Below are 24,795 nucleotides of genomic sequence, written 5' to 3' on the forward strand. Positions count from 1 at the left end.
TGCATGAATCGTACAAATCATAATGTAACAACTCGCCACACAATCTAAACGTAATGTCAGACGTTCTCCCACTGTTGTCTTTTTCTTCGACTTCAAAGCTTCTTCATAATTTTACACCACAGTCTCAGGTATTACATTATGATTAACAGTCAACAGCTTGCCTGCACCTCCTCCCCCCTTTCCCCTCCTCCTCACCCCATGCCTAACTCGCACATCCGACCCCGGCAAACGGTCCCCGATTTCTCCTAAACAGCGGCATGAATCTCGGATGGAGGAGATGGTAAGAATGTGCTGTTTGCAAAGCTACACACTCGATCGACATTGAAGCATGCCTCGCGCTACTCGGAGCCTTCCCCGAAGCGAAGTGCCCGTGTCGCGGCGTTTTGAGGTGCAATCTACTCCGAGTTCGAATACCAGATACTTGAGCGTGTTCTTTGTTCTTTTATTCGGGAGTCTGCCGCAGCCCCTGAGGGCCTCCTCGCAGGCGGGGCATAATGCGCGACAAAAGATACGGCAGCTCTTTGGAAGCGTCGTCCTTTCCAGACAGTACTTTACCCGCTGTGAGACACATAAAGACAGGTTTTGTTTCGGCAGAATATTCTAGTACGTTCAACTCACCGGGACGTCGAATTAAAGCTGCTCGAGAAGTCTAGTTGTTCTCATCGGTGCCCGTCAGTCCATCGAACATAGGGTGGATCTATCCGCCAAACTCTCCAATACCTGAAGAAAAAAAAAGGCCAGTCACGACTTTATTGTATGCCGTTCATAAAGATTACAGCATACAAAAGCTAGTATGTATCTGAGGCGCGTTTCTTCCTTGTCAGACATAAAAACCTGTCTGCAGATATGTACAACGAAAACATGCTCGAAACGTGCTCCTTCAGCAGGAAATGCTATCGTTATGTCCCCCAGCGAACATTCTGTCTTTTTGGGAATGAACAGCGGCAAAGAAACTTGGACAAGAGTAAAGGAATAAACACGACAGGACGGCGTTTCTTTGCCGCTGTTTATTCCCAAGATGTTCATCTCAAACCAACTAGCCCAACACGTCACATTGTGTCTTTTGTGTGCGTGCATAAGCTGTGTGTCCGTGCATCGAGGCAAACTTTAGTCACTGTTAGACCGAGAACGTCAGGCAGGAGCTTCAGTTGTCCCGCCTCCAGCGCTGGCTTCCTCCTTCGACAACACCACGGCGTTTGGTGCGTCTCGCGCGCACTCAAAGCACAACGGAAGGTGCGAAGCCCGTACGCCCTGCCGTTCTCATTCTGTCAGTGACTATTTAGTTGCCTTTCATCGTGCTTTTCGAATGCGCGCGCACATTCGAGGCACACGAGGCGACAAATCGTTATTGAAGGTATACACCGTTCAACCTTAAGCTGTGAGTAGAAGCTTCGCATTCAGCGCGAGCTTTCTGCCCTTGCTAACACTATAGTGTGAACGCACTACAGGCACGCGCAACCAAATAACTGCTTCGTGATCGGGGGTTGCAGTGACGTCAGAAGGCAGAGGCCTGATCGGCTCCGATTGAATGGATAGTGGGTAGACCTCAAGGCAGCTAGCATTGAGGTCTAGCCACTATACTTCCAATCGTAGCCAATCAGCGCTCGGCGTTCTGTCATCACCGCAACCCCTGCGCAAGGAGCAGACGAAGTTGCCCTCCGCGGAGCGCAAGTTCGTCTGCTTCCTTTGCAGGGGTTATGGTGACGTCAGAACGCCAATCTCTGATTGAAAGATAGTGGGTAGATCTCAAAACAAGCTGCCGTGAGGTCTACCCACTATTCTTCAATCAGAACCAATCAGAGATCGGCGTTCTGACGTCACCACAACCACTTCAAAAGAAGCAGACGAACTTGCGCTCCGCCATTCTTTCGCTCGCGTCCTTCGCCGCAGCGATGACGCAAACGCTTTGGTTACACGAAGAGGTCCCGCATTATACGAACGAGGCAGCTTCGTTCGTTTGTTTTGCCCGAATGCGCCTCGTTTTACGCTTCGACACGCATCAGCGAACCTCGGGTCTTGGGAAAGCGCTCTCAACCCCGCCTGGGTCCCCGAACACCCATCCAGACTAATCTAGCGTGTCTCCAATTTTCGAGCTCGGGCGACACGCGGAAACGTGGGGTTTACCGCAAGTTCGCGGGACGCGTCTCATCCTCGAACGAATGCCTTTCTTTTTTCTTATTTTTCAGCTGCGATTTTGTTTAACGCCGAAGTTGGCACAAGGAGCGCGTCTCGTGAAGTGGAAAGCTCCGCCGCTTGATTTATGACTTCCGACTCCGGGTAGAGTCGGCGCTCTGCACTCTTTCTTAACCGGCTGTACTTTCGCTGGAGCGTCAAAACAATAAATGGGGAATGCAACGAATCCCGACAGTCCGTTGACGCTTTCAGCGTGAGCGTATAACATGAAAAAAAAAAAAAAAAGAAATTCGCAGCAGCTTTTATTTCGGAAGTTCTATAATGCATGGAATCAGTTATGAAACGCGCGATCGTTGAAATTGGTTTAGAAGGCATTAAACAGGTCGTTTTCGAAAGTGAAGGAAATACCGTTTAATAATTGTCACTAGCAAGCCCTACAACGTTTATCTTTACTTTACTGCCAGCCGTAAGGCCAGGGCAGGAGTGGTACAAATAGCAAACATAAACAAAAGATCATAATTACATACACACAAAAGACCATGAATAAAAAGGTATTAATTGCATGCATAAACAAACTCTAGTTCCTTTGCGAATGACATGAGATCTTCAGAATCGACAACACGTGCGGGTAGCTTGTTTCATTCATCTATACACCGAACAAAAAAGGAGTACTTAAAACGAGCTGTTGAGCACCAATATGGTTGAATATAACGGTCATGTTTTGTTCTATGCTGCGTAGGAACCATGCACAGCGGAGAGTATCGGCATGGGGTAGCTGTATGTTGGGCTCTGGTGTCTGGAGCCCGTCTCCGACCGTTTACCGCACTCTCAAAAGCGGTCCCTCGATTTCCGCCTGCTGACGTCATAAAAGTGTGATGCGCGTCATAGATATGTGATCCTGGCCAACACCGCCCAGAAGACAAGGCCGTATAGTGCTGGCACTTTGCATCATCAGCGAAGGCCAACGCTGGACACGGATTGGAAACGAGTGCTGCGGCATCTCTCCTTCGAGTCAAGTTTGAGCCGAACGTTGGCGCAATCGTCGCGTCCAATCTGTGGCCAGCGTTGGCCATCGCTGATGACGACATCTCTATCAGCACCACGGCTTTGTTATCTAGGAGGTGTTGTGCTGAGGGTGGCACAACAGAGGAGGGGGATGCGTGGCAGACGGTAAGAAAATAAGGATTATTAGGAATAAGGATACGGAGACCGACGGAGTTGTGGAATAGATGGGGATCTATGACACCAGAAACCGAAAACACTCAAAAATGGGCTCCATTTTCCCGTAGAACTTTTCAGAAAATCACTTATAACTTTTGAATAAAGAATCGGATCGGGCTGAAACTTTGGCATCCGGTTGTGACCTCTAGCGCTACCATTGGGCGGAGAACGAGCGTTCCGCTATGCCTAGTTTACTTTTGCAATGAAAAAAACCTTGTAAATTTTTTTGTGACACCCTGTATATAAAAGGTGATCCTTGGAACAGTCTACATCGCGAAATCGCTAACAGGGATGCCGGAACCGCGCGCGCCCCCGGCCCCCAGCAGCCACGCTTCGTCGCCGAAGATGTGAAATTCCTGACAGAAGGGTTCGCCTCGCGGGGAAAGGACCGCGGTCTCGACCCCGGCCGAGGGGGGAGGGGCGCCGATGTCAGCTAGGAATGCGGCGTCCGCTCGTTATTTACCGCTAGGCCGGGATTACTCCCCAAAAAGGTTCCCCCCCCCCCCCCCCCCCCCTCTTAGACGTTCGCTCCTCATATTGCGCGCGCGCCAAGTGAATCGGCGACGCTCTTTACGTCGTTTCACATCGCCATGGACCGCAGGAGAGGCTACGAGCCACCCCATGGCCAATCCCTCGCAGCAAAACGAATCACGTGACCGCGATCCCCTGGCATCGCCGCGTGAGTGTCACGTGCCACGAGAGCGTCACATGACCTTCAGGAGGAAAAGAGCAACGACGCGTCGAGCACTCAGTCACGTGATACGCTCGCAACGCGAGTAGATTGGCTGGGACGGGGCGGTAGCGCCCGCTGCGGTGCATTGTAAGGCGAGACGGTGCGTAGGACTCCATCTCATTTGGCGCTCTGAATGACGCCGTTGTCAGGGGAACTTGGGGAGGGGGGGGAGGGGGGGGGGGGGATGGAGGAGGGCGGCTTCCTCGTCGCTTTCTCTGACTGCCGCCGAAACTCCCTTTTAAAGATATGTGCCTCGCTCGTCTTCATTTCGTGCCAAGGAGAGGACAAGTGCGAACTCGCCCGGTCGCTGTTAAGAGGAGCCGTTGCACCGCTTCGGGTCACCCTTAAGGGCAATTCACATACTTTCGTCGAGTCCGGTTCAGTGCAACTGCAGCGGCTTGCGACGTACGGGTTGCTATGGCGACACGACGAGCCAATGGGGAGACGCGGTGCTGCACGACGCAATGCGGCGCAACCTGGTTGACGCAAATGTGTGAACCAGCCTTCACCCTAAACGCCGACTGCGCAAGCGCGTTGAAGAGCCGACGCAGCTCTTCGCTTTCTTCCTTGCGTCTTCTTTTTTTTCCGATCGTAGAGTGCTTTAACGAGCAGCGCAAATTAGGAACTCGGGATTCGCCATGCAAGTTTCTAAACTGTCCGGGAACAACATGCATTCTAAAAAAAGAAAAAGGGGGGGGGGGGGGGGGGGGTTGTATTCTTACATCCATTTGTCCCATACAGTGACCGCAAAACTTAGATTTGACATAGAGACGTAAGACAAATCCTCCGTGAAAGTTATACCTAGGTATTTATAAGAGGGAAGAGGGGAAATAGCAAGGGAGTTGTAAGAGTAGAATGGAATAAATGTTTTTGAGCAATTGAAAGAGACAATATTTGGTTTCGCGATATTAATATTCATTTTGCCATGTTAAGCACCATTCCGCCAGAATGTCCATATCTCGACGGAGGATTTCCGACTCACGGTATTGGAAAATTTAGCGGTATATAACACAATCATTGGCGAAAAGTCTTACAGATGACGAAATTAGCGGAAGTAGGTCATTAATATAAACCAGAAAAAGCAAAGGTCCTAGGACCCTGTGGCCCTGTGGTACGTAATTTTATTGTGATTTTATGGCCATCTTTCGGGCACAACGACGACGACGCTTGTTTTTCACGTAACGCTACAAGTGAAGACACCCTCTAGGACGCCTCTAGAACAACTTCTAGAACGACCGCAAGGACGACGCCAAAGTAAAGGGACAAGTAGCTGGTTGCCCATTAAGCGACGGGTACCGCTCAATTTCTATCGGCTTTTTCCCGTCAGTGGGACAAGTAAGGCTTTCGCCTTAAAAACACTTTGGTATTTTCGTTTCGACGTCGGTGCGCTGTACGTCGAACTGAAATTTTTGGGGGCGTATTATACGAGACAAGGGGTGTAACTATTACACCCCATATTTCTGATAGTGTGGCCCTCTTGTCCGGCAAACGAGTTTCCCCAACGAGGCTGTTGGGCAACCAAGTTGGAGCACTTTGTTGCGAAACATATAGTCTTCCCTTACTTCGTCACCGAATCCGACCCCTGAATGAGGATGTCCGCCCGACGCTTTGTTTCGACCGATTTTAAGGGGAGCTTGAATCGTATGTCGGTGTCCTTTCAAAGGGACGCCAAAGTGGACCTCGAGGGACGCATAACCCCTCGAAAAACATCCCTTTTTTGCTATAGATTCATAAATAAGACACGAACGTCGCAAAATAATCTTTACCCTAAAATAACAAATAGCGTAATATTTACGCCGCGGGGAACATTTGAGCGAGGAACGATTCCGATTCTGTGTGGGTCGTTGAACCCGAAAAGAAGCAAGTTTCTTTTTTTTAGGGAGAAGGGGAAAAAAAAAGGGGGGGGGGGGGTGTTTATTATGTAAGAACGTGTCCTGACCAGGCACTCAGAAAACTTTCCGGGGAAGTTAGGTGTCCCAAGAGTATACTACAAACGCAATGTTCGTAGCTCTGTCTTCGATCACCTCCAACATGCGTTTACAGTATACCTACGAAACGCCGGAGTCACAAGCACGCGCACACCGAAGCGAGTCAAGCAATGCCAAAATTGCATCGTCAAGGCGTTTGATCCTCTTTGTGCGTTTAGTTCCCCGACGAAAGCAATCACGCACAGTAAATGCCCCGTTGCGTTGTAGTTTTGTTCTGTTCACGATTGGTTAAGTTGATAATAGCGAACGTATGAGCTGACGTGGATATGCCCACGAGGGCTGTGGGCATGTCCACAAGCCTTATGTCGGGTAAACACGGAGGCGTGGGTACAACAAACGGGCTTATATAATATAGACAGGTCGATCTACTCATCAATAAAGCGACGCGAATCGTCTTGCCGCGCACGACGGACTTTTTCCGTTTTCGGAACGGAATAGAATAAATTACCCCATGTGCGTGCGAGCCTGTTGTAGCTTAGAAGTTCTTCTCGAAGAAAGCTAACATTAAACGACAATTTTCGGAGCGCACCTCTCGTCTTAAAATACAACTTGGCATTCCTGAACATCGTACACGTAAGATCCCTTGTCGTTCGTTCGACTCGTTTTGCGGGCACTTTCTCCGCCCCCTCCCATCCCCGTTCCATTTTTCACTAGATGCATCCGGGACGAGCATCTCGGCCATGTGTTATATTCCGGACAGTCGATTTCTCGGCGCACGCGAGCCCGACCGTATAACACGCTGACCCAAACCGCGAGACGCGGGCGCTGAACCACGCGATTCCGGATGCACTCGCGCTCGTATGTAAGTACCCATGAACACGGACAGGTGTGCGCGAACAAATGGACGCCAGTTCCGTAACTGACAACGTATACGCCGCGAGACAGAGCGCGCACGCCACCTACCACAAACCCCCGAATGTCCTCTTTCTATGCCCCTTCCCTGCCATTTCAGGGAAGAGACGCGCTGGCTCCCAAAAAGGAACGCCGAGCCACGACAACTTCCTATTTTTCCTATCTGGAATGAATGTGACTTCGACGCAACCACTTTCCCACGAGTGTTTTTTTTTTTTTTTTTCCTTACCCTTCTTTTATTATTTATTTACCAATGTCTAGCTGTTGCCTTTTGGCCGTAGTGGCCCGCAACGATGCGAGTCGCACATCCAGCGAAAAACACGCGAAAGAGGCAAGTGTGTGGCGAAAACGGGTTTGACCTGGCGGCCGAAAAGAAAAACGCAAGAAAGGGGATTCAATTCATGAGACATCAGGCCGTATCGTAAGGCAAGTCCTTGTCTAAAACCGCATCCCATGCTTCCTCGTTTTCTGTTCTTGTTGTTGTTTTTTTTAACGCGACGTCGTGGCTGTCCCTAAACAGGAGGCTTCGGTATATCATTGCCCCGCTCCGATCTCGTTTACATCCCGACACTACGTTTGGCCCTCGGCTGTTGGTAGCTTTACCTGGTTTTCAGGCGCGCGACATTCCTGGGCCTGTCCTGTCGTGCTAGCGGGAACACCACGAAACAATGGGTGGCTTTCACTTGACAGGTGACCGACTTCGTTTGCGTTTAACAAACTTTGCATTTCCGCACGACTTTTTTTTTTTTTAGAATGTTTTTGAGGCTGCTTAGTTTCTGGCTACACATTATTTATGGTCTTTCCTTCCGCCCTCTTTTCGCCGGTATAATCTATGTTGTATGTTGAGGCCCGTTCACACAGGTGTGACTTCTTAGAAGCGAGTGCCTTGAAACCTCTTAGAATCTCTTACTACGACAAAAGTAAGGTCCCAGGGGCCTTAGAGGAGAGGACACACTGGCACCACCTATCGGGTAGCAGTGGAACACTGGGCGATCCCGTATATTTTAAATTTCTTTCGCGCATCATTCTTTCTTTCTTGGTTTGTACAACTTTTGTCAATGTTATAAACGAACATTTCTCATAAGTAGTACGTACATTTGACCTCTCAAATAGCGCCAAACCTTCGCTCGAGTGAAATACAGTTCCAGGTTCCCCGCATAGATGGCGCCAGCGTGTCAGTGTGTCCTCCCGTCGTAAGAGTTTGTAAGAGGTTTTAATTAGGGGTGTGCGAATAGTGAGTCGAATTGAATATCGCTGAGTCATTTATAGCCCTCACAGCGCTAGGGGAATCCAAGACCTACCGGTTCTCTTTCCAGTGTTGATGCTGGGAATGACGCTGCACTATTTAATTCGAACCACTATTTGCACAACCCTAGTTTTAATGCGCTCGGTTCTAAGCAGTCGCAGGTGTGTAAACGGGCCCAGTGATTTCCTACACACGCCCTAGGGGGGAATGTATAGCACCCCCCCCCCTTGTTTTTCTGAAGGCACCCCCTTAATTCGAAACGACTCCTCTTTTCTCAATGCCCCCCCCCCCCCCCCAACCTGCCCCCTCCCCCCTAAAAAATTCAGAACTCCCCCTCCCCCTAATTTCAATCCTTGGGGAAACCCCTGAACGGGCCTTTACATGTAACAGGTTGTAAGGACATAATTATGTCATGGCTTTTTTGCGTGTCATGATTCAATCAAGCCGTCGGGTGGGACGCTGGATGTTTACAAGCGCCTCAATGACTACGAGCAAGGCGTGTCGGCACCGTCGAGCCTCTCATCAAGCAGTCGGACCGCAGGCGTCAAACGTACCGACGGCTATCCTTCGTTTCAGCCTCAATTGACGTTCGTCGTGTTTCCCTACGTGTTCTATCATCGCGGAACCAATTAACAGAAATGGCTTAGTGACTTGCACTTTTAACGCGGCTTGATTGGTCCCATTACCCCGTAGCATCGGCTGCGTGTGGACTTGAGGCTGATACGAAGTACAGACCTTCCCAGCGTTTATCACCCAGTCGAAAAACGCTGAATCATTGGGCTGTGGGCGCATGCGCGGCGTCTCATATTTCGTGCGAGAGACCAACTACGCACGCTCGGAACACCTTTTACAGCCCAGTAGACAAAGATGGCTGCGATCAGAAAGCTATCATTGGAAGGGTCTATATATAGAACAGCAGCCGATGCAAACTCTTTCCGGCAACAGTGCGCAAGGCTCGGCCACGTTCCCCAAGATGCGAAACTGTCGTTCGCCGAAAAAAGAACATCGATTTTCCCTTACGGCGCAGCAACACGACCGCCGCAAATGTTGTATATGTGTGTGTGTTCGTTCCTTCGTACTTCCGCTTTGTGCGGTGCGCGGTCAGGCTTCGGCTAATCTTTCGTGAACACAGTGCCAAGCGCTGACCTCAGCGTCTGCCTCCACTATACACCCTCCTAAGTTGTCAGTGCGGTGGAAGCTACGTGCTTGTTGGACAAGTCACACGTCTATACCATTCGCCACGTGATCACGCTTCTTCTTGTTCTTCTGGGAAAAGGGGCAATTATTGTGTGCGCTACATGGCGCACGTGTCAATGTGTCTACGTGACCCGCGCTGAGAGAGCAGGGCCAGGCCGTGAAAGAGACGCGATCCATCGGTCCGGCGAGGACGCAGCTCCCGCCACGCTGTCAGCTTAGAGGTGGACAAGGCATAACCGAAACAGTGACCGGACCGAGGGAAAAAGAGTCTCCTCTCGCGGGTTGCTGAGAGAGAGCGAGAGATATTGAGAGACCAGTCGTAAGTTTCTAACAGGGAAGTTAGCAAAGATGGCATCATTTGCTGTTTTGGCGGATTAAACCACAGTAATGTTTCGACAATGTCCTGCTGCCCCGTTGCAGGTTGAAGAGGCTGCGCAAGGAGTTTTGTACTTTGCGCAAATACCGCTAAGAAGGAACCTCCGGCGTTTATAACCTCTAACTAGCACGCGTTAGTTTTTCTCTCCACTCAATGGCACTCGCGGGAAAAATATTAAAGAAATATTAGCACTGTTCACCCCCTCAACTCGCAGCGAGAACAAGCGGCCACGTTTTCTGGAGCCGGTTATATGACGCCAATGTTTATCGTAGTCATATGCTAGAGTTGAGAAAGCACGGGACATGCGCTGAGTTCCAGACATTGTCAGGGATGGGCTATTGTCGTCATTGCAGTCATCGAACAGGAGCCACTACCCGGAATGCTTATCGTGCTCTTGATTATCACGTACCGAAATCAAGTGCTCACGCAATACTGGGGGGCCGTCTATGAGCCGCATTAAAATATCGTCCCCCGGGGAACCATGCCAGTACTGGAACCTCCGCGGGCTACGTCATCGGGTAATGGGGCGTCAGTTGACCTAGTTGGTGCTTGATTCTAAGCTTGAAGTTAGATGAAAACATAAAAGAACAGAGATAGAAAAAGCGACAGCATCTATGTACTTTCACGTTTTCCTCCACGTTCAAGCTGGATCTATCCTAGTACCTCGTCAAGTTTGGCGAAGGAGAGATTGAAAGAAGACGCTCGTTTTTATTTATTCTTGGGATTACACCTAAAAAAATTGAGTGGTTTATTCAGTGGCGTTGCGTGCAAGTATACTTGGATCCAAGGCTAGGCAGTATCGTATCGCGACACTATGTTGGAGATCCTTCCGAGTATCTGTATTTCTGTGTCGAGATATATTTGAAAAATGTATATGTACTTCAGTAGAAAATTTATTGACGATGTGTCGCTTGCATCGCCATACTCTGCCAAACGTAAATATCATTTTTTTTTCTTACTTAGGTTATCAAAAATTAATTGTCGGGTTTTTACGATAAACTAAAAAGCATATTTTCGGCGCGAGTTGTCCCAAACATAACCGCTTTCGGCAGTGGGTGTCTTGGTTCGCCAAAACCACCAAAACTGAGAAATTAAAAGACCAAGAAAAAAAACTAGCAAACAAACAAGAGTGATTGGAGGTAAGGTCAGCTGAAAAAAAGTTGCAGGGTAAACTTTTCCCTCATGAACTCCTTCCCGCATTAGCGGAGTTAATACTGGAAAGGATCAGGCGGTGAGAAGGAAACTTGCGATTACGGACAGTAAATGACATGTGGAAGTGGCTTCTCTTCTTCCTGTCTTGCAACGAATTCCATACAGGCTAGGCTGAGTGGTGCCGAGTGCAGACTGGCCCGGCTTCGGTTGTCTAATCTCCCCAGCGTGTGCGGCTCAGAAGCACTTACGAAGGCAGCATGAAATACCCTCCCGGCAAAACACGGTTCATTTCGGGCAGATTCCTTTTGCCAACCATGGCAAGCGAGTCGTCTGCGTCCGGTACCCGCGGGGTTCACTAAAGGCGATAATGTTTTTGTTTTCTATTTTCTTGGCGGCATTAGGGATGGTAGTTGTGGTTATATTTAGAACTTTGCATATAAGAAGAGTTTGAGATAATGCAAGGCTCATAAACTGACACGAAGAAAGTAACACAATAATGACTTTTATTCGCAGCGAATTGTACTCTTCCGTACCTAAAGCCGTTCAAGGAAAAAAATTGACTGTTGCATGGATCCGTGTCTGCACTCCAGGATATGTTTCCCGTTTCTGCAGAAGTATCTCAGGGATATCCCGTCACATATTTAGGAAACAAATGAACCTTAGTATTTGTATTTTGGCCCGAAAATACACGTATCGCAGTATTTGTATTCGGGAATACCTTTTAAACTACCTCTACCCAGCCCTGCTTGAATCCCACTTGTGCCAGTAAGCTGGTGTAAAGTGCAAAACATTCCAACTGAATACCGTTGTACCGCCCCTTAAAGAAAAGCAGGTCAGGCTCCTCCCACAAAGCCCTCCCCTCTTCCCCCTTAGCAGAGCGAACGCTGGAGAGGAGGAAAGTTCCTCCTCGCCTCCTCTCCAGCATTCGTTCTGCTAAAGGGGAGAGAGGGGAGGGCCATGGGGGGAGGAGCTTGTCCATGTTTCTTCGCCTGCAAGAAACTATCGTTTTTTTTTGTTTTTCTTTTTTTTTAACCGAATATGCTTACGGCTAGGGTTTTATAAACAAACTCCCCCTTCCCCCCCCCCCCCCCCCCAAGAAAAAAACAAAAAAGAAGAGGTATAACTCGAGAAAGTCTTACACGCTAAAATTAGCAAGACAATTCAGTTCGCGTTGTTGCTGTTTATGTCATGACCGCTTAAGTTTTTTTTTTTTTTTTTCTTGTTTTTTTTCCCGCTATTTTTGTTGGAAAAGCCAGCTCGAAACATGCAGCACGTTCTGTCTGTCCCGATCTTTACCCATAAAAGTACATTGCACCCTTGTTATCCATATACTAGTTTAGTCACAACTTATGAACAAGGTTTGCGCGGCAATTTCACCGAAGCGCTCGCGTGGAGCGAGCTAGTAGGGTATATTACGGTGCGAGCTCAATTCACGACGACGCGGAGACGACTTTCTAACGCGTAAATGCCATGCCCGTGGTACGCTGCTAAGAAGGGCTCAATAGGGAGTTTTCGTAGATCGTTTTAGTCGTCTCGCAAGGCCCTCCACAACCCGCTACGATAGCGGGAACTCCACAGTCAAGGCTATCGGTGCGCAAGCGCAGTAGCAACTTCTTCGTTGCGGAATGCTTAGCAGAGGGGGCAGCGCGGTCTACGAAAACTCCCTAATATCCCCAAACTCCCGTCTGGATAGGCGTGCAACGACAACTAATCTATCTAACGATCTCGTATCAGACCGCAACTCATACGCTAATGATTTTAATTTCCACGCGAGATACAAAGGTCCCGGTTAAATAACGTAACGATCCCGGGTACCTAACAACGCTCCCCAGTGTACCGAGAAACGCGTGTCCCGGGTCGTACCGCTTCCGATATTCACAACGCGCCGCTATTGGTTACTATCTGCCCACCATGGAAAACTTGCGCTGGATACGTTCGAACTATGTATTTCTTATTTCTCAAAGTCCGTTCAGTGGGCGGTTTGATTTGCTCCGTTGAGTGCGCTTCCACACGCAGCAGCGATGTTTGAGGGAGAAACGACATGCGCAGAGCGAACACTCGGGGAGAGAATGAGAGAGAGGAGGATATGAAAAGTCTGCGTGGACGTCAGAGCATACATCGAGCTCTGATTGGAATGATCGGTGGTTAGTCTAGACGCAAATCTCTCTGCATTTGTCTCTACGGATCGCTGTTCGAAAGCGTTCGGCGCACGAACAGCTACGCAGCGGCAGCCAGCCTTTGCGCATACCCTCTAAACCTTCCAATTAAAACTCGGCGTTCTGACGTCACCGCGAGCTCTCCTCTCCTCCTCTCCCTCGGTTTCTCTCCGTATAATAACTGCGTCGCGGGCATGTTCATAGAGCGGGAAGTTGGCCAGCCCCAACCCCTGGTGCAGAGTCGGTCCGTGCACATCTTTAGCACGGGCGTCCGACGCGTGCTTGGTGAGCTTCGGGTTGTATCTGCAGCAGAGTGTCTAGCATGAGGTTGGCCTCGTGATTAGGGGCCACCGCTGTAGATGAGAAATTCATCCAGTCCGGTATTTACCACCGCTGTCTTGAACGTGCATCGCGGAATAGTGATACACGAATTGCCGGTCGGGTACGACGCTCGCCCGGATCGGAAGACGGGCAGGGGTGGGGATTGAAACCATGGATCCCTGGGTTCTGCGACGAACACCTCGAGTACCGCGAGATTTACGCAGAATGCGCTAATTCAGCGAAGCGCAGCCCACTTAGCACTCCGTGCCGCATGTCTAGTCATGCGAAGAGTTTTTTTTCTTCTTTCCGGCTGCTTCTCCGGAAACAGGGAGGCAACAGCGACGATTCCGGTCGTCTGCCCTCTCTTCTTTGTGGGATCAAAGCCTGAACTAACAACGACGAACATCTCTGCACGCGAACAATAGAGCGTCTATATGCTGAGTACTTACGCAGTGGAGCATGAGGGGGGGGGGGGGGGGGGGGCTGGGGCTGGGCTAGTGTTGGCGCACTGTTTGCTTCCCCCCCCCCCCCCCCCCGCACACCTCTCCCTCCGCACGGTGCACCGCCATTTGTCGCGCACGCTGCATTCTGTCGCTGACGTTCTCTCAGGTGATCTTGCTAAGGTGCTGCCGACCCATACGCGAGCAAGCAAGCTCGACGCAGGGTTCCCATGCAAAAGCAATCTCTTTAAAACATTCCTGCGAAGCGGAACGGTTTCCGTCGTTTGTCGGATGTTGTAATAGTATAGTATTCATAATATTCTTTTTTTAGGTCTCCAAAAACAACCCCGGAGGTCTTCACTTTGGCGCATCATCGTCAACGGGCAATAAAAAAAAAAAAAATCAAGAAACTTCTACCAAGCAATAAATAGAACAAATTAAGAGGCTGATAAGTTCTCATTCAATTGACTGCGGTACACTGTAATTGACTGCAAAATGCCCAGGTGACTGCGTAAATGGTCTACTAAAAGTCCCCAATGAGAGGGACGGGAGTGACGGGAGCTGCACCCTTTCCATGTCGTTTCTGTGTAGTTGTAGAACTTCAGAGCGAAGCTTGTTGTCCTCAGCCCTAAGGCACTTGACCCCTGCAGTTAATACATCCAGTATGCCCGACATGCTTTCGATAAGGCGCGCAAGAACTGGTGGGGCGAGGTTCCTACACAGTCCAGCGTTCGCTGTCTCGTCCAGCGTCTCGGAAGACGGGACCATGACACCGGAAGAAACGTCCGTGCTGCTTCCCGTGTGCAGCCCAGTTCTTGGGTGACATGCTGTTTCGCAGTGTGCATCCCGACCACTTAAAAGCGCTCTTGTCGCCTTCCATGTAAATGGCCGATGTTCGGGCACTCACAGTGAAAACGCCGGTTGTAGCCAGCCGAGCAGAGAAGGAACTGTTGCTTCCCGTAGAAACGGCCAGCACGTGATCTACAAACGATGTTTTCGTGGAGCACTATACGACACGTCTTTTGTCGTTAGCGTCATTCTGCCGAATCGAAATAAATTAGAAACAAGAATGTTTTGATGCTCATCCATAAGCCTTGTCCTAGCAACTACAAAATAAAGCAAAAAAAGAAAACGGGGTTAGTATACAAGTGCATAGAATCCGGCACGATGTTCTGACGCGCTGTGTTCACCTGGTGGCCTTTTTTTTTTTTTTTCGGATTCCCCATCTTTGGGCTATGCGACGAGGCTTCTCAGTGAAGCTTGTTTCGGAAGTACGTGTGTCTTTAACCGCAAAGGCTTCATTACATAGCTTACACTGTCGTAACATCACCTGCCGTTGTGGTACCCTTGCTGTTGACCGCGTACAGTTTGTAGCGTACGTTCACGCCGCTGATTTATTTTTTTTTTTTTCATCAAGAACAAGTAAGAATGTTTACCAGCACGGTGTGCTGTAGTCATGCGCAAGACTGTTTGGTGTTCGTGTGTTTGGACACGTATATTTTCTAGCGTATTTTTGTTCTTCTTGTTTACATTCACAGGCAGTGCAGGTTCCGATTTTAGTGCCTGATAGGAGCGAGTTCTTTCTCGGCTGACAAATAAACGCGCACTTGCGCAATGTTCGTCTTTTTTTTTTTTATGTGAAGGTATAGAGCAATTTGTGAATATTTTCGGTGAAGGTTACAGAACAACTTTTGTTTGCAAAAGAAGCACGGGTTTTCTGTCGCTTCCAACTTGAAATTCAAAGAAAATTACCACAATTTCAGCTTACGTCCGATTCGACGTCGCCGCGGCTTTCAGCTTATAGCAGACGACCAACTTTTTTTTCGGCTTCCGTTAGCAGACGACTCGAAGTTATTTTCTTGTTTTCTTTCTGTCTTCGACCGGCGCGTCGTAGCAGACAAACCCCGTTCTTCCCTCGCGTGATAATCATATCTAGGCTCGCTTCCTGAGAACCAACCATATTAGACCTGCCTCTGGCGGTAACCAAACTCGGACACTAAGCATACCTGATCGTCTTGGAGCATATCTCTTACGATCTATCCTTTTCCGCCGCATTGTTACGACGGCGGTGAGGCCTTAAGGGCTGGCCGGAAAGCGTCCCGTTAAGGCCCTCGATCGGCCGTCCACTTGAGGTTATGTGAGCGGCCCGGCCCAAAGATGCATTTATGAGGCAGAAAAGTGCCGGTGGGGTGCCCCCCTCCCCGCCACCCAGGATCGAGATGGACGCCCGTCTAATGGCCTTTCCACGTCGGGCCCGGCCCTCCTAACGACTCCGCGCCGGCGCCGACTGGGACGCTTTACATCACCATTAGCGGACCTCGCCCTCGCTTTTCCCTACTTCGCCGAGAGATGGCGCTGGTGTCGCGTTATGGGCGACGTCGAGAGCGCCTCCCAGCGGTGCCGTAAAGAAGCCCCGTTGAAAGTGTGTCGCCCTCTCCCTGCGTGCCGAGCGAATCGCCCGAGAAAAGAACACTGAGATCTAGCTGGAAAATAGAGATAAATAATAATAATAACAAACATGATAACCGTAGTAGTAGTAATAATAATAATACGCGGTTCAGTGAACCGCAGAGCACCGTTCTGGAGCAAATGAAGGCCGTAAGAGTGGCACCTCTTCTGTGCAATTTGGTCTTGCGCTTGTGCCTGCATTCTGTCGCGTGCGTGCGTGTGTGTGTGTGTGTCTGTGTCCCTTGCAGAATGTGCGCGTGGTTTAACGGAGTGTGATGAAGCGAGGCAGGCGATCTCGGTGATGTGGGCCGGGAAGCTTCTACTTTCTCTCTCTTTCCCTCTCGCTTTCACCCCCTCTTCGGTTTTGGCGCGCACAGAGCCTGCTTGGGCGCATTCTTTTTTAGAGCGCAGCTCTTAGGGGCCCGTTGCCGGCTTGAGCGGCGTCGCCGTCGGCGTTGGCGTCGCCGTCGCCGTCGGCGTCGGCGTCGGCGTCGGCGTCGGCGTCGGCGTAACCAAGGTCATCCCAAGGTCACGTGACCCCCAAGGTCACGTGACCCCTCCCAAGGTCATCTCAAGGTCACGTGACCCCACGTGACCCCCTGAAGGTCACGTGACCCCTCGAGGTCACGTGACCCCTTCCAAGGTCATCTCAAGGTCACGTGACCCCAAGATGACCCCACGTGACCCTTTGAAGGTCACGTGACCCCCAAGTCACGTGACCCCTCTGAGGTCACGTGACCCCCGAGGTCACGTGACCCCCAAGGTCACGTGACCCCTTCCAAGGTCATCTCAAGGTCACGTGACCCCACGTGAACCCCAGGTCACGTGACCCCTCTGAGGTCACGTGACCCCTCTGAGGTCACGTGACCCCCCGAGGTCACGTGACCCCTCCAGGTCACGTGACCCCAAGGTCACGTGGGGGTCACCTTTGGGGTCACGTGGCCTTGAGGTCACCCCCAGGTCACGCCTCCCCGAGGTCACGTGACCCCCTCCCCGAAGTCACGTGACACCCCCCCCCGGAGCATATTAAAGAATGAGGGGAGGAGGAGGAGAAGGGGGAGGGGTCTACCCTCCCCTCAGTACCCTTCACTCCTCCTCCTCAAGAGCTGCGCTCCAATTCGGCGTTACAGGGATTTGTAAACGGCTTTCACTTTTTTTTCTAAAGTTGTAAAGGTGGTCATTTGAATTTCTGTGTACAGAGCACGCACCTATAACATTTTTTTTTATGTACTCGATGAAGATAGAGCGAAATGTTAAATTAACAATAAATCTCGCACCAAACAAAAAATTAAAAAATTAATGTAAGCATTTTTTATGTGACTTTTGTTATTTTGAGAACAATATTAAACAAAATTCTTTTTTTTCTCTAATTGCGAAATGTTCGGCTAATTACCCAAAAGTAGTGAATTTTTCTTTGCATTTAGATGTTCTTCTAAGGCTCAACACTATGTTTGCCGCAATTCGCTGCAATTGTAAATTACATAAGTGTGTTATCATTAATCACAGACATAAACTCTCGCGTTTATGTGCGTCTTTTTCGTTTGATTGTAAATTATGAAAGTTTCTTATTCTTCGGCGAAATATTGATGGTCACTGACTTTTATAATAGTTTCACCATTTACTAAATACCCACCCGTGGGTAGGTCTACGAAGTTTTTAATTAAAATATTCACTATCTTTTAAGAAAATTTATTTAGTAGTTTACACGTACACCCCCGAATCACCTGCTGTCGACCTACTGGCAACAACAAGCAGAAACACTCGTGACGTCAAAGGTTGTGTCCGGGAGCAGACAACACTCCCTATGCTCCACTGCGTTGTGCGTTGTAGCGATAGTGAGCATCCATAGTTTCACGAATTATGTCTGGTTTAGGCTTTGGCATGCGATGGAGGAGGGGGAAATTGTTTATGGGCTGTGGGGTGCAATAAAACCACGAAGGAATTCCTCAGGGAGAAAATCCGCCGCGCGAACACACCTTTAAACACGCACCGTCCTCACCTGCGTTTCGCCCCCCATGCGCAGGCAACCTGCGCACCCGGGCCGTGCTGGACTGCGAGACCAAGTCCTACTACTGGCTGACCGTGGTGGCCCAGGACCGCGGCGCCGTGTCCCTCTCGTCCCGGCTAGACCTCTTTGTGCGCGTGGACGACGTGAACGACAACGTGCCGCTGAGCGTCGAGCCGGCCTACCAGCCGGCCGTGCCTGAGAACGCGGCCCCGGGCACGTCCGTGGTCCAGCTGCGTGCCTTCGACCTCGACCACGGCGGAGGCGACGCCGAGCTCGCCTTCCAACTCACGGCGGGGGACAGCCAGGGACACTTCGCCATCGACGCCCGCACAGGTCAGGGCGGGAGCATCTTATGATGCATTCTTGACGAAAGCGACGTTATGAGCTGCGTCGCGTAGCCGTACACTCTTAATCTCGGTCCACTTTGCTTCAAGTTACAACCGGAATTTCTTGCGCAAAACATGCAGTTCCGCTTAACCAAGACGAACCGTGTTCCACATACTTCGTAGTTCGTATACGAAGCAGTGTTTCGGGCAATCGTAAATACTGCGTAGTTTATACATAGCGGTGCTTCGGGTGATTGGTCATCGTAAACAGTAAATGTGACAAAAAGGCCCCTTTTGGAAGTTTTAATTGAACCAGATTGAAGCTAGGAGGAACAAGGTAAGTGGAACGGCATGTCAGTAGAAAGGCAATTCACGTAGTACCTCCTCCGTGTTCCACCTGAACAATAAAACACGAAGCGAAGAGAAGCAGCGTTTCGCATATAAAATCCCCCGATCCACATAAAAGTTTAACCTGGTCCAGAAAGAACATCTGGAATGTCGATTTAACTGGAACCTACGTGGAACCAGATTAAGAGTGTTACCGTAGCCGTAATCCTCGCGCCGCGTACCGTGCCGTCATCAGTTAAATAGCGGGCTAACTGCCAGCTACGTTTAAGCCGCTAATAGAAAGTCTTCGTCTATTGTTTCCTCCGTCCCGCGACACTCCCCGATGCTCGCCACAAGATCCGGAACTCTACAAGGCCAGCAGTGCCCATGCGCAGTAGCGGCGTCTTCATTCCGGTGGGCTTAGCAGAGGTAGAAAAGCGGTCTACAAAAACTCCCTATTGTCCACTAAGCGTAGCGGGCTAATGTCGTGTAAAATTTAGCAGAGCACGACTGTGGATTTTTCCCAAACAAGGAAGTCCCGGGGCCGTTGGACAAAAAGTAAGCGGAACAAAGCATGCGTAGTTGTGTTTGCCTGGCGTCTATATATTTGCGTGGTGTGACGCTAATTAATAACGCGCAGGACTTTTTTTTTTAACGGTAGATCAAAGGAGCGCCTTAATTTTTATTGAATTTTCCGCCGTAACGACAATTAAATGACCACTATCTCAGCAGTTTCACACGTTCTTCTTGATTTATTTGTGATTCTGATCGCCGCACTGTAAGGCCGGCTTCACACGGAGCGACTCTTCCTGGTGTCTGGATACTGCGACGATGGTAATGCTATAGGAAGCCTCCTCGCCAGCTTCACGTCCAGGGTGGAGACACTCACCATTTTGGTTCCCTCTTTTGGTTCCTCTTGTTGGCGCCATATTGGGTCCATGTTTCGATGACTCGGCTAAAGAAACAGCTTTTCCGCTCCCCTATTAAACCCAGACATTGCGAAGCAGCAGGACCCTATATGACTCCGCCCTGTTGGTCACAGCGTGCTTCTGAAACCTGTCTACGACTAGCAATGCTGTAAGCGTTACAAAAAAAAAAAAAAAAAGGAAATACGTTATTATTTGATACTTCAAATAAGAGGAACACGCTACCAACCTATCTTACTTTAAAAAAAAAAAACGGATTACGGTTACCGATAAGAGTAACGCACGTTACTTTTGTATTATGCTTTTTTTTTTCATTTATGAATTAAAACGTTTTACTGTTCCGACGTTACAGGTGCGCGTAGGCGACATATTTCAAGAACCAATATGTATTAAAACGTAACGAGCGTGTTGGTAGAGGCTTAAGAAAAACAAAGAAAGTATAAACACAAAGGGGACAAGAACACAGACGCCGTGCAGAAACTTCATTTAATCACCTTATCTCGTGTATGGTTCCACCTGAATATTCTCGAGAAAAAACGCGAACGTACATATGATATGCCGATTTATGATATTTTAGTGTCATGAGCATCGGATGGCGTATGGATCTTTTTTGTTCACTCTCGTCACCAGCCGGGTGATTAACATATCAAATATGAGCGAAGAAAAAAAAAAGTATGTTATTTTGCAAATAGTGGAAAAAATAGTGGGGAATCATAATTGAAAATGGCCGACGATTACCCTTATATTCCTGGCGACGGAAAAACAAATGTTTTCGCCCATACTGGAAGTGACGAAATTTCAAGATGGCGGCGCCCTCGTGAAAAGGTCTATAAGCACTTTTATGTGAGGCAAAATTTTGAAGCAATGTGGGATGAGTGCAAGAATTCCTCTAACTTGGAGCTTAGAAAGACGAAAAAAAGTAAGCGTAAATATTTTAAGGTATTGGGAAGTAGAACGAGTAACGTAACTTCGTTACCCTTTACTCGAAATACGTAACATAACTACGTACCGTAAACCCGTTATACCCGTTAGTGCTTTGAAAAAAAAAATGTAACGAGTATACGTTACAACGTTGCGAAAAGGAACGCGTTATCGATAACGCAGTTACTTGTAACGCATTTCCGCCAAGATTACCGACTTGTACGTTTAGCGTCCTATCCCGCCCATGCATCGAAAATGGTCCCGAAGTGCCAACAGATGACGCCACAAAAGCCGGCGTGCCTGACTGTCGGAAGTCGCGAATCCTGGCGGTCGGCCGTCGAAGCGCTGTGTCCTGTGGTTTCTTCTACTTTGTCCTTGTCTTTGCTCTGTTTTGTTTTTATCATGTTTTTAGAACGTTTGAAAATCTGCTTTAGAAACTTCTCGCATAGTCGTGGAATGAAGTTTGAGCCTCTGGCGATGTTTTGAGTAGCATGATGTAGCTTATTGATGTCGTACGAAGAACCGTGATGTCATTTTTTAACGGTCATTTCTGTGTTTTCCAAGCCGAAACGAAACGCGAAGCTTCTGAGTCAAGGCAGTTGAAGACCTGCTTTGGAGAGCATTTCTCGTGTAGTGGAGTGTTAGCCTCTGCAGATGTTTCAATATGCGTGGTACAGCTTGATGTCGTGCGAAGAACCATGTAACCAGTTTTCCCCCCTTTTTTTTTTTTTTTTCGAACGTTCATTTGTACGTTCTAAAGGCGCAATAGAACGTCCAAGCTTTTTCTTTTTTTCTTTTTTTTACATTATAACAAAAATACAGAGAAACTAGAAAAAAAGCAAGAAAGAAGCATAGTCCTGAGTCAGGTCTTCTGTTTTATTAAAGTTGGAAAATAAAAGAAAGCGCACCCAGCAAAGTACGCGGGCCATTTGTCGGCACGCCTGCGTCGTATATCTTTTCCTCTCCTTCCCCGCTAAAAAAAAAATCAAGTTCGCGGTAAGTTAAAACATGTTCTGTTTTTATTTTTATTTTACTTTTTCATTTCCCGCTTTTTTCGCTTTCTGTTTTGTTTCGGAGTTGCATTTCAATCAATTAGCCGAGCTTGTGGCCCTACTTGCTCGCTGTTTCCGCCGGTCGATGGAGTTGTTCGCGCGGCACTGGCTTGTCACGAACCGAGCTGCTCTCGTGGACATTGCGCCCCAGTAGTGTGCAGTCCTGCCGCCTCTTTTTTTTTTTTTTTTTCTTCTTTTTTTCAAGCCTATATTTTTGGCACATTCTGTACTGTTTTTCACTTTAAAGGGAGCGGTCCGACGACATTTAGTCGTAATGCTTTTCGCTTTACACGAGCTTACTGGCATTAGTGAAGCCATAGCTTCCTCTTTAAGGCCCGTTCACACTCTTGCGACTGCTTGCGACCTCTTAAACCTGGGTTCCTTAAAACTTCTTAAACCAGAGAACACACTGGCGCCATCTATTGGGAAGCAGTGTAAACTCGGCGGTCCGGCATATTTTTTTTTTATTTCTCGCGCAATATCCTTTCTTTTTTGGCTCGAAAAACTTTTGTCAATGTTATAAACGAGCCTTTCTATACGTATTACGCACATTTGACCTCGGAAATCCCGCAAAACCTTAGCTTTTGTGAAATGCAGTTCTAGGGTCACCACATAGATGGCGCCACAATGTCAGTGTGTTCCCTCATTCTAGAAACATTTAAGAAGTTGTAAGAGATCTCGTCTCCCTCAGTCGTACTCGGTCGCAAGAGTGTGAACGGGCCTTTACTGACAAAGCCTGGCATATCGCCACGAGACGCGGCTGCCGAGAGTGAAAAGGTAGACCGGCAGACAACGGAGGAGAGGAGAGGCATGTAAAGGCGCATTTCACACTGAGCAAAAAACGCGCGTTGCGGTCCACGTCGACGCCGGCGTCCTAAAAGACGAAGCAGTCACACAGGGCCACCCGACGGCGGCGTCTTCTCGTGGAACCTCGCGTTTGTCGAGAGAACACAGAATTTTTTCATTCGTCTGCTTCGTACGATTCTTGTTGCCTTGCCTTCGCGATTGCATATGTGCTCGGAGACAACTGCCTTCACTGAATGGACAACGGCGATGATTATATATACGTTTACTCTCCGGTTCTATGCAGCATTGGCGAAAGGCACGGACTCGAGCGGGCAGCTTCAGGAGGTGCTCTTTTGCCGCGTTTTTTGTGCACACAAAGCACGGTGCTACGCCGGCGCGTCCGTACCTTTAACACTGCACGCAGCTTGTGCGAGAGTGTTTTCGATGGAGAACTGTTGTATTCCGTAGTGGTGGGTGCATACAGAGACTACACAACACATTGAGAGTGATCGCTCTCGCACAGTCGGAGGTCGGAACACACCGCGAACTTGGGTGGCAGCTTTCGCGCAAACGATGAAGAGTAGTTCCACGGCGTCGTACACGCACGTAAAACACTGCTCACAGTCAGATGTTCCAATCGGCTTGCTTCTTTCCACGCTGAAATGCTTCCAGCCACGTTTGGTGAGTGCACGAATCCCTCGACCCCTCTGCCTTTTCGCCCTCGTTGTGGGTCGAAAATAAAAACAGCGAAAACATCTCCTAACCGGAAAAGGGCGACACGTCACGTCCGGACGCTTGCTGATTGGCTCAAGCGCGCGCGTCGAGGGAAAAATTGGGTTCCGAGGCGTCGTCTTCCTGCGTCGTCCTCCTCGGCGCATAACTTTTTTCAATACAAAAGTAAGCAAAAAATTCACCCCACGACGCGCGTCTTTCCGCTCTGTGAATACGCCAAAAGCGGAGACCGCATGGCGCGTTTTTCTGCACGCGAAAACGCGACGCGCTATGAACGCTCGCGCGGAAGCTGACGCGGGGGCACCCGCAGGCAGACAAAGCCAAGTGCCGCCGACCGCGCGTTATCAGCGTTCCCAGATAACAGAAGCCTCAACACGCGATGTAAATGTTGACGCAAATACTACAACATGAAGATTAAATGAACCAATAAGAAAATAAAACGGGTTTGTGTCTCAAACGAAACACGTTTTCAAGTTTTATATGGCAAATAAAAGTTATTTTGAATACTTTGAAATGTGCTGAATACGAAACAGCATACTGTGCAGGATCACGTGATAGTTCGACCGACCCTCATTGGACGAGAGCCGCTTCGACGCCTCGGCGCGCGCGTCTTGTTCTGGGTCGGCTAGAAACCAACGCTCCCGCGAAAACGCGCGCCCGCGGCGCAGGAAATGACGTCAGTTTGACGCCGACGTGCCTGAATCGCGAGCAAAAACGCGCCATGCGGTCTGGTGCGTTTACACAAGCGGATCCGCTAGCGAATCCGCCCAGCTTTTGCCGCTGGGGCGAAACGCTGGGCGGAAAACGCGGCGGCGAGCCGTTTTGGTCCAGGACCTATTTCTGCCGCCGAACTGGGCGTTTCGCTGACCGGAAGTGACATTCTTGCGCTGCGCGACGCTGCCTACGTCACGAGTATGCGTTCTTCCGGGAGCAGCGACGCCCGGGAGAGAGAGAGAGCCGAGGCGGGAACTCTCGCGCCTTCTCGTCATATTTGACGAGACGTTACGGGAACCGCTGCCGCAGCCGGTGCTGCCGCCACTGCTCGAAGGAAATAGATGTAAACGCAACCAGCTCGTCGCCGCCGCCGCCGGGAGCGGATCCGCTCCCGCGGCAGCGGATTTCTTTTCAGGTGTAAACGTACCATTAACGGGCGCCCCGCTGCGGCGAGACGCCGAAACACACTTGTCCCGACTCCCGAGCAATGCAATGTCCGCGCATGCTTCTCGCGTTCCTCGGGCTACCGCTTCTTTTCTCGTCGGGTTTGAAAACCATGTTTCGGGTCCTCGCCGTTGCAAAGTCTGTGCTCCGACTACATGCAGGCTCTCCGAGAAATGCTCTGTTGTATACCAGATCCTCACGCTCCGAATCTGCGACCGGGCACTCTATACGGCTCCGTGATCGAACTGTCAGGCTTTGTGAGTAAAGAGAATACTATATGGTGGGACCCAAGTATT

General features: G+C 49.4%; 1 protein-coding gene across 1 annotated transcript in view; it reads left to right on the forward strand.

Moving 5' to 3' along the window:
- LOC8026349 (fat-like cadherin-related tumor suppressor homolog) overlaps positions 1-24,795 on the forward strand; it is a 267,076-nt gene that overhangs the window by 71,608 nt on the left and 170,673 nt on the right. The window contains exon 2 of the mRNA XM_042289669.1: positions 18,287-18,604. Within this exon, the coding sequence (XP_042145603.1) occupies positions 18,287-18,604 (318 nt within the window). The remainder of the gene's footprint in view (positions 1-18,286; positions 18,605-24,795) is intronic.

The sequence above is a fragment of the Ixodes scapularis genome, unplaced genomic scaffold (assembly GCF_016920785.2).
Source record: "Ixodes scapularis isolate PalLabHiFi unplaced genomic scaffold, ASM1692078v2 PGA_scaffold13__105_contigs__length_92229423, whole genome shotgun sequence".
In the NCBI taxonomy this organism is placed as follows: domain Eukaryota; kingdom Metazoa; phylum Arthropoda; class Arachnida; order Ixodida; family Ixodidae; genus Ixodes; species Ixodes scapularis.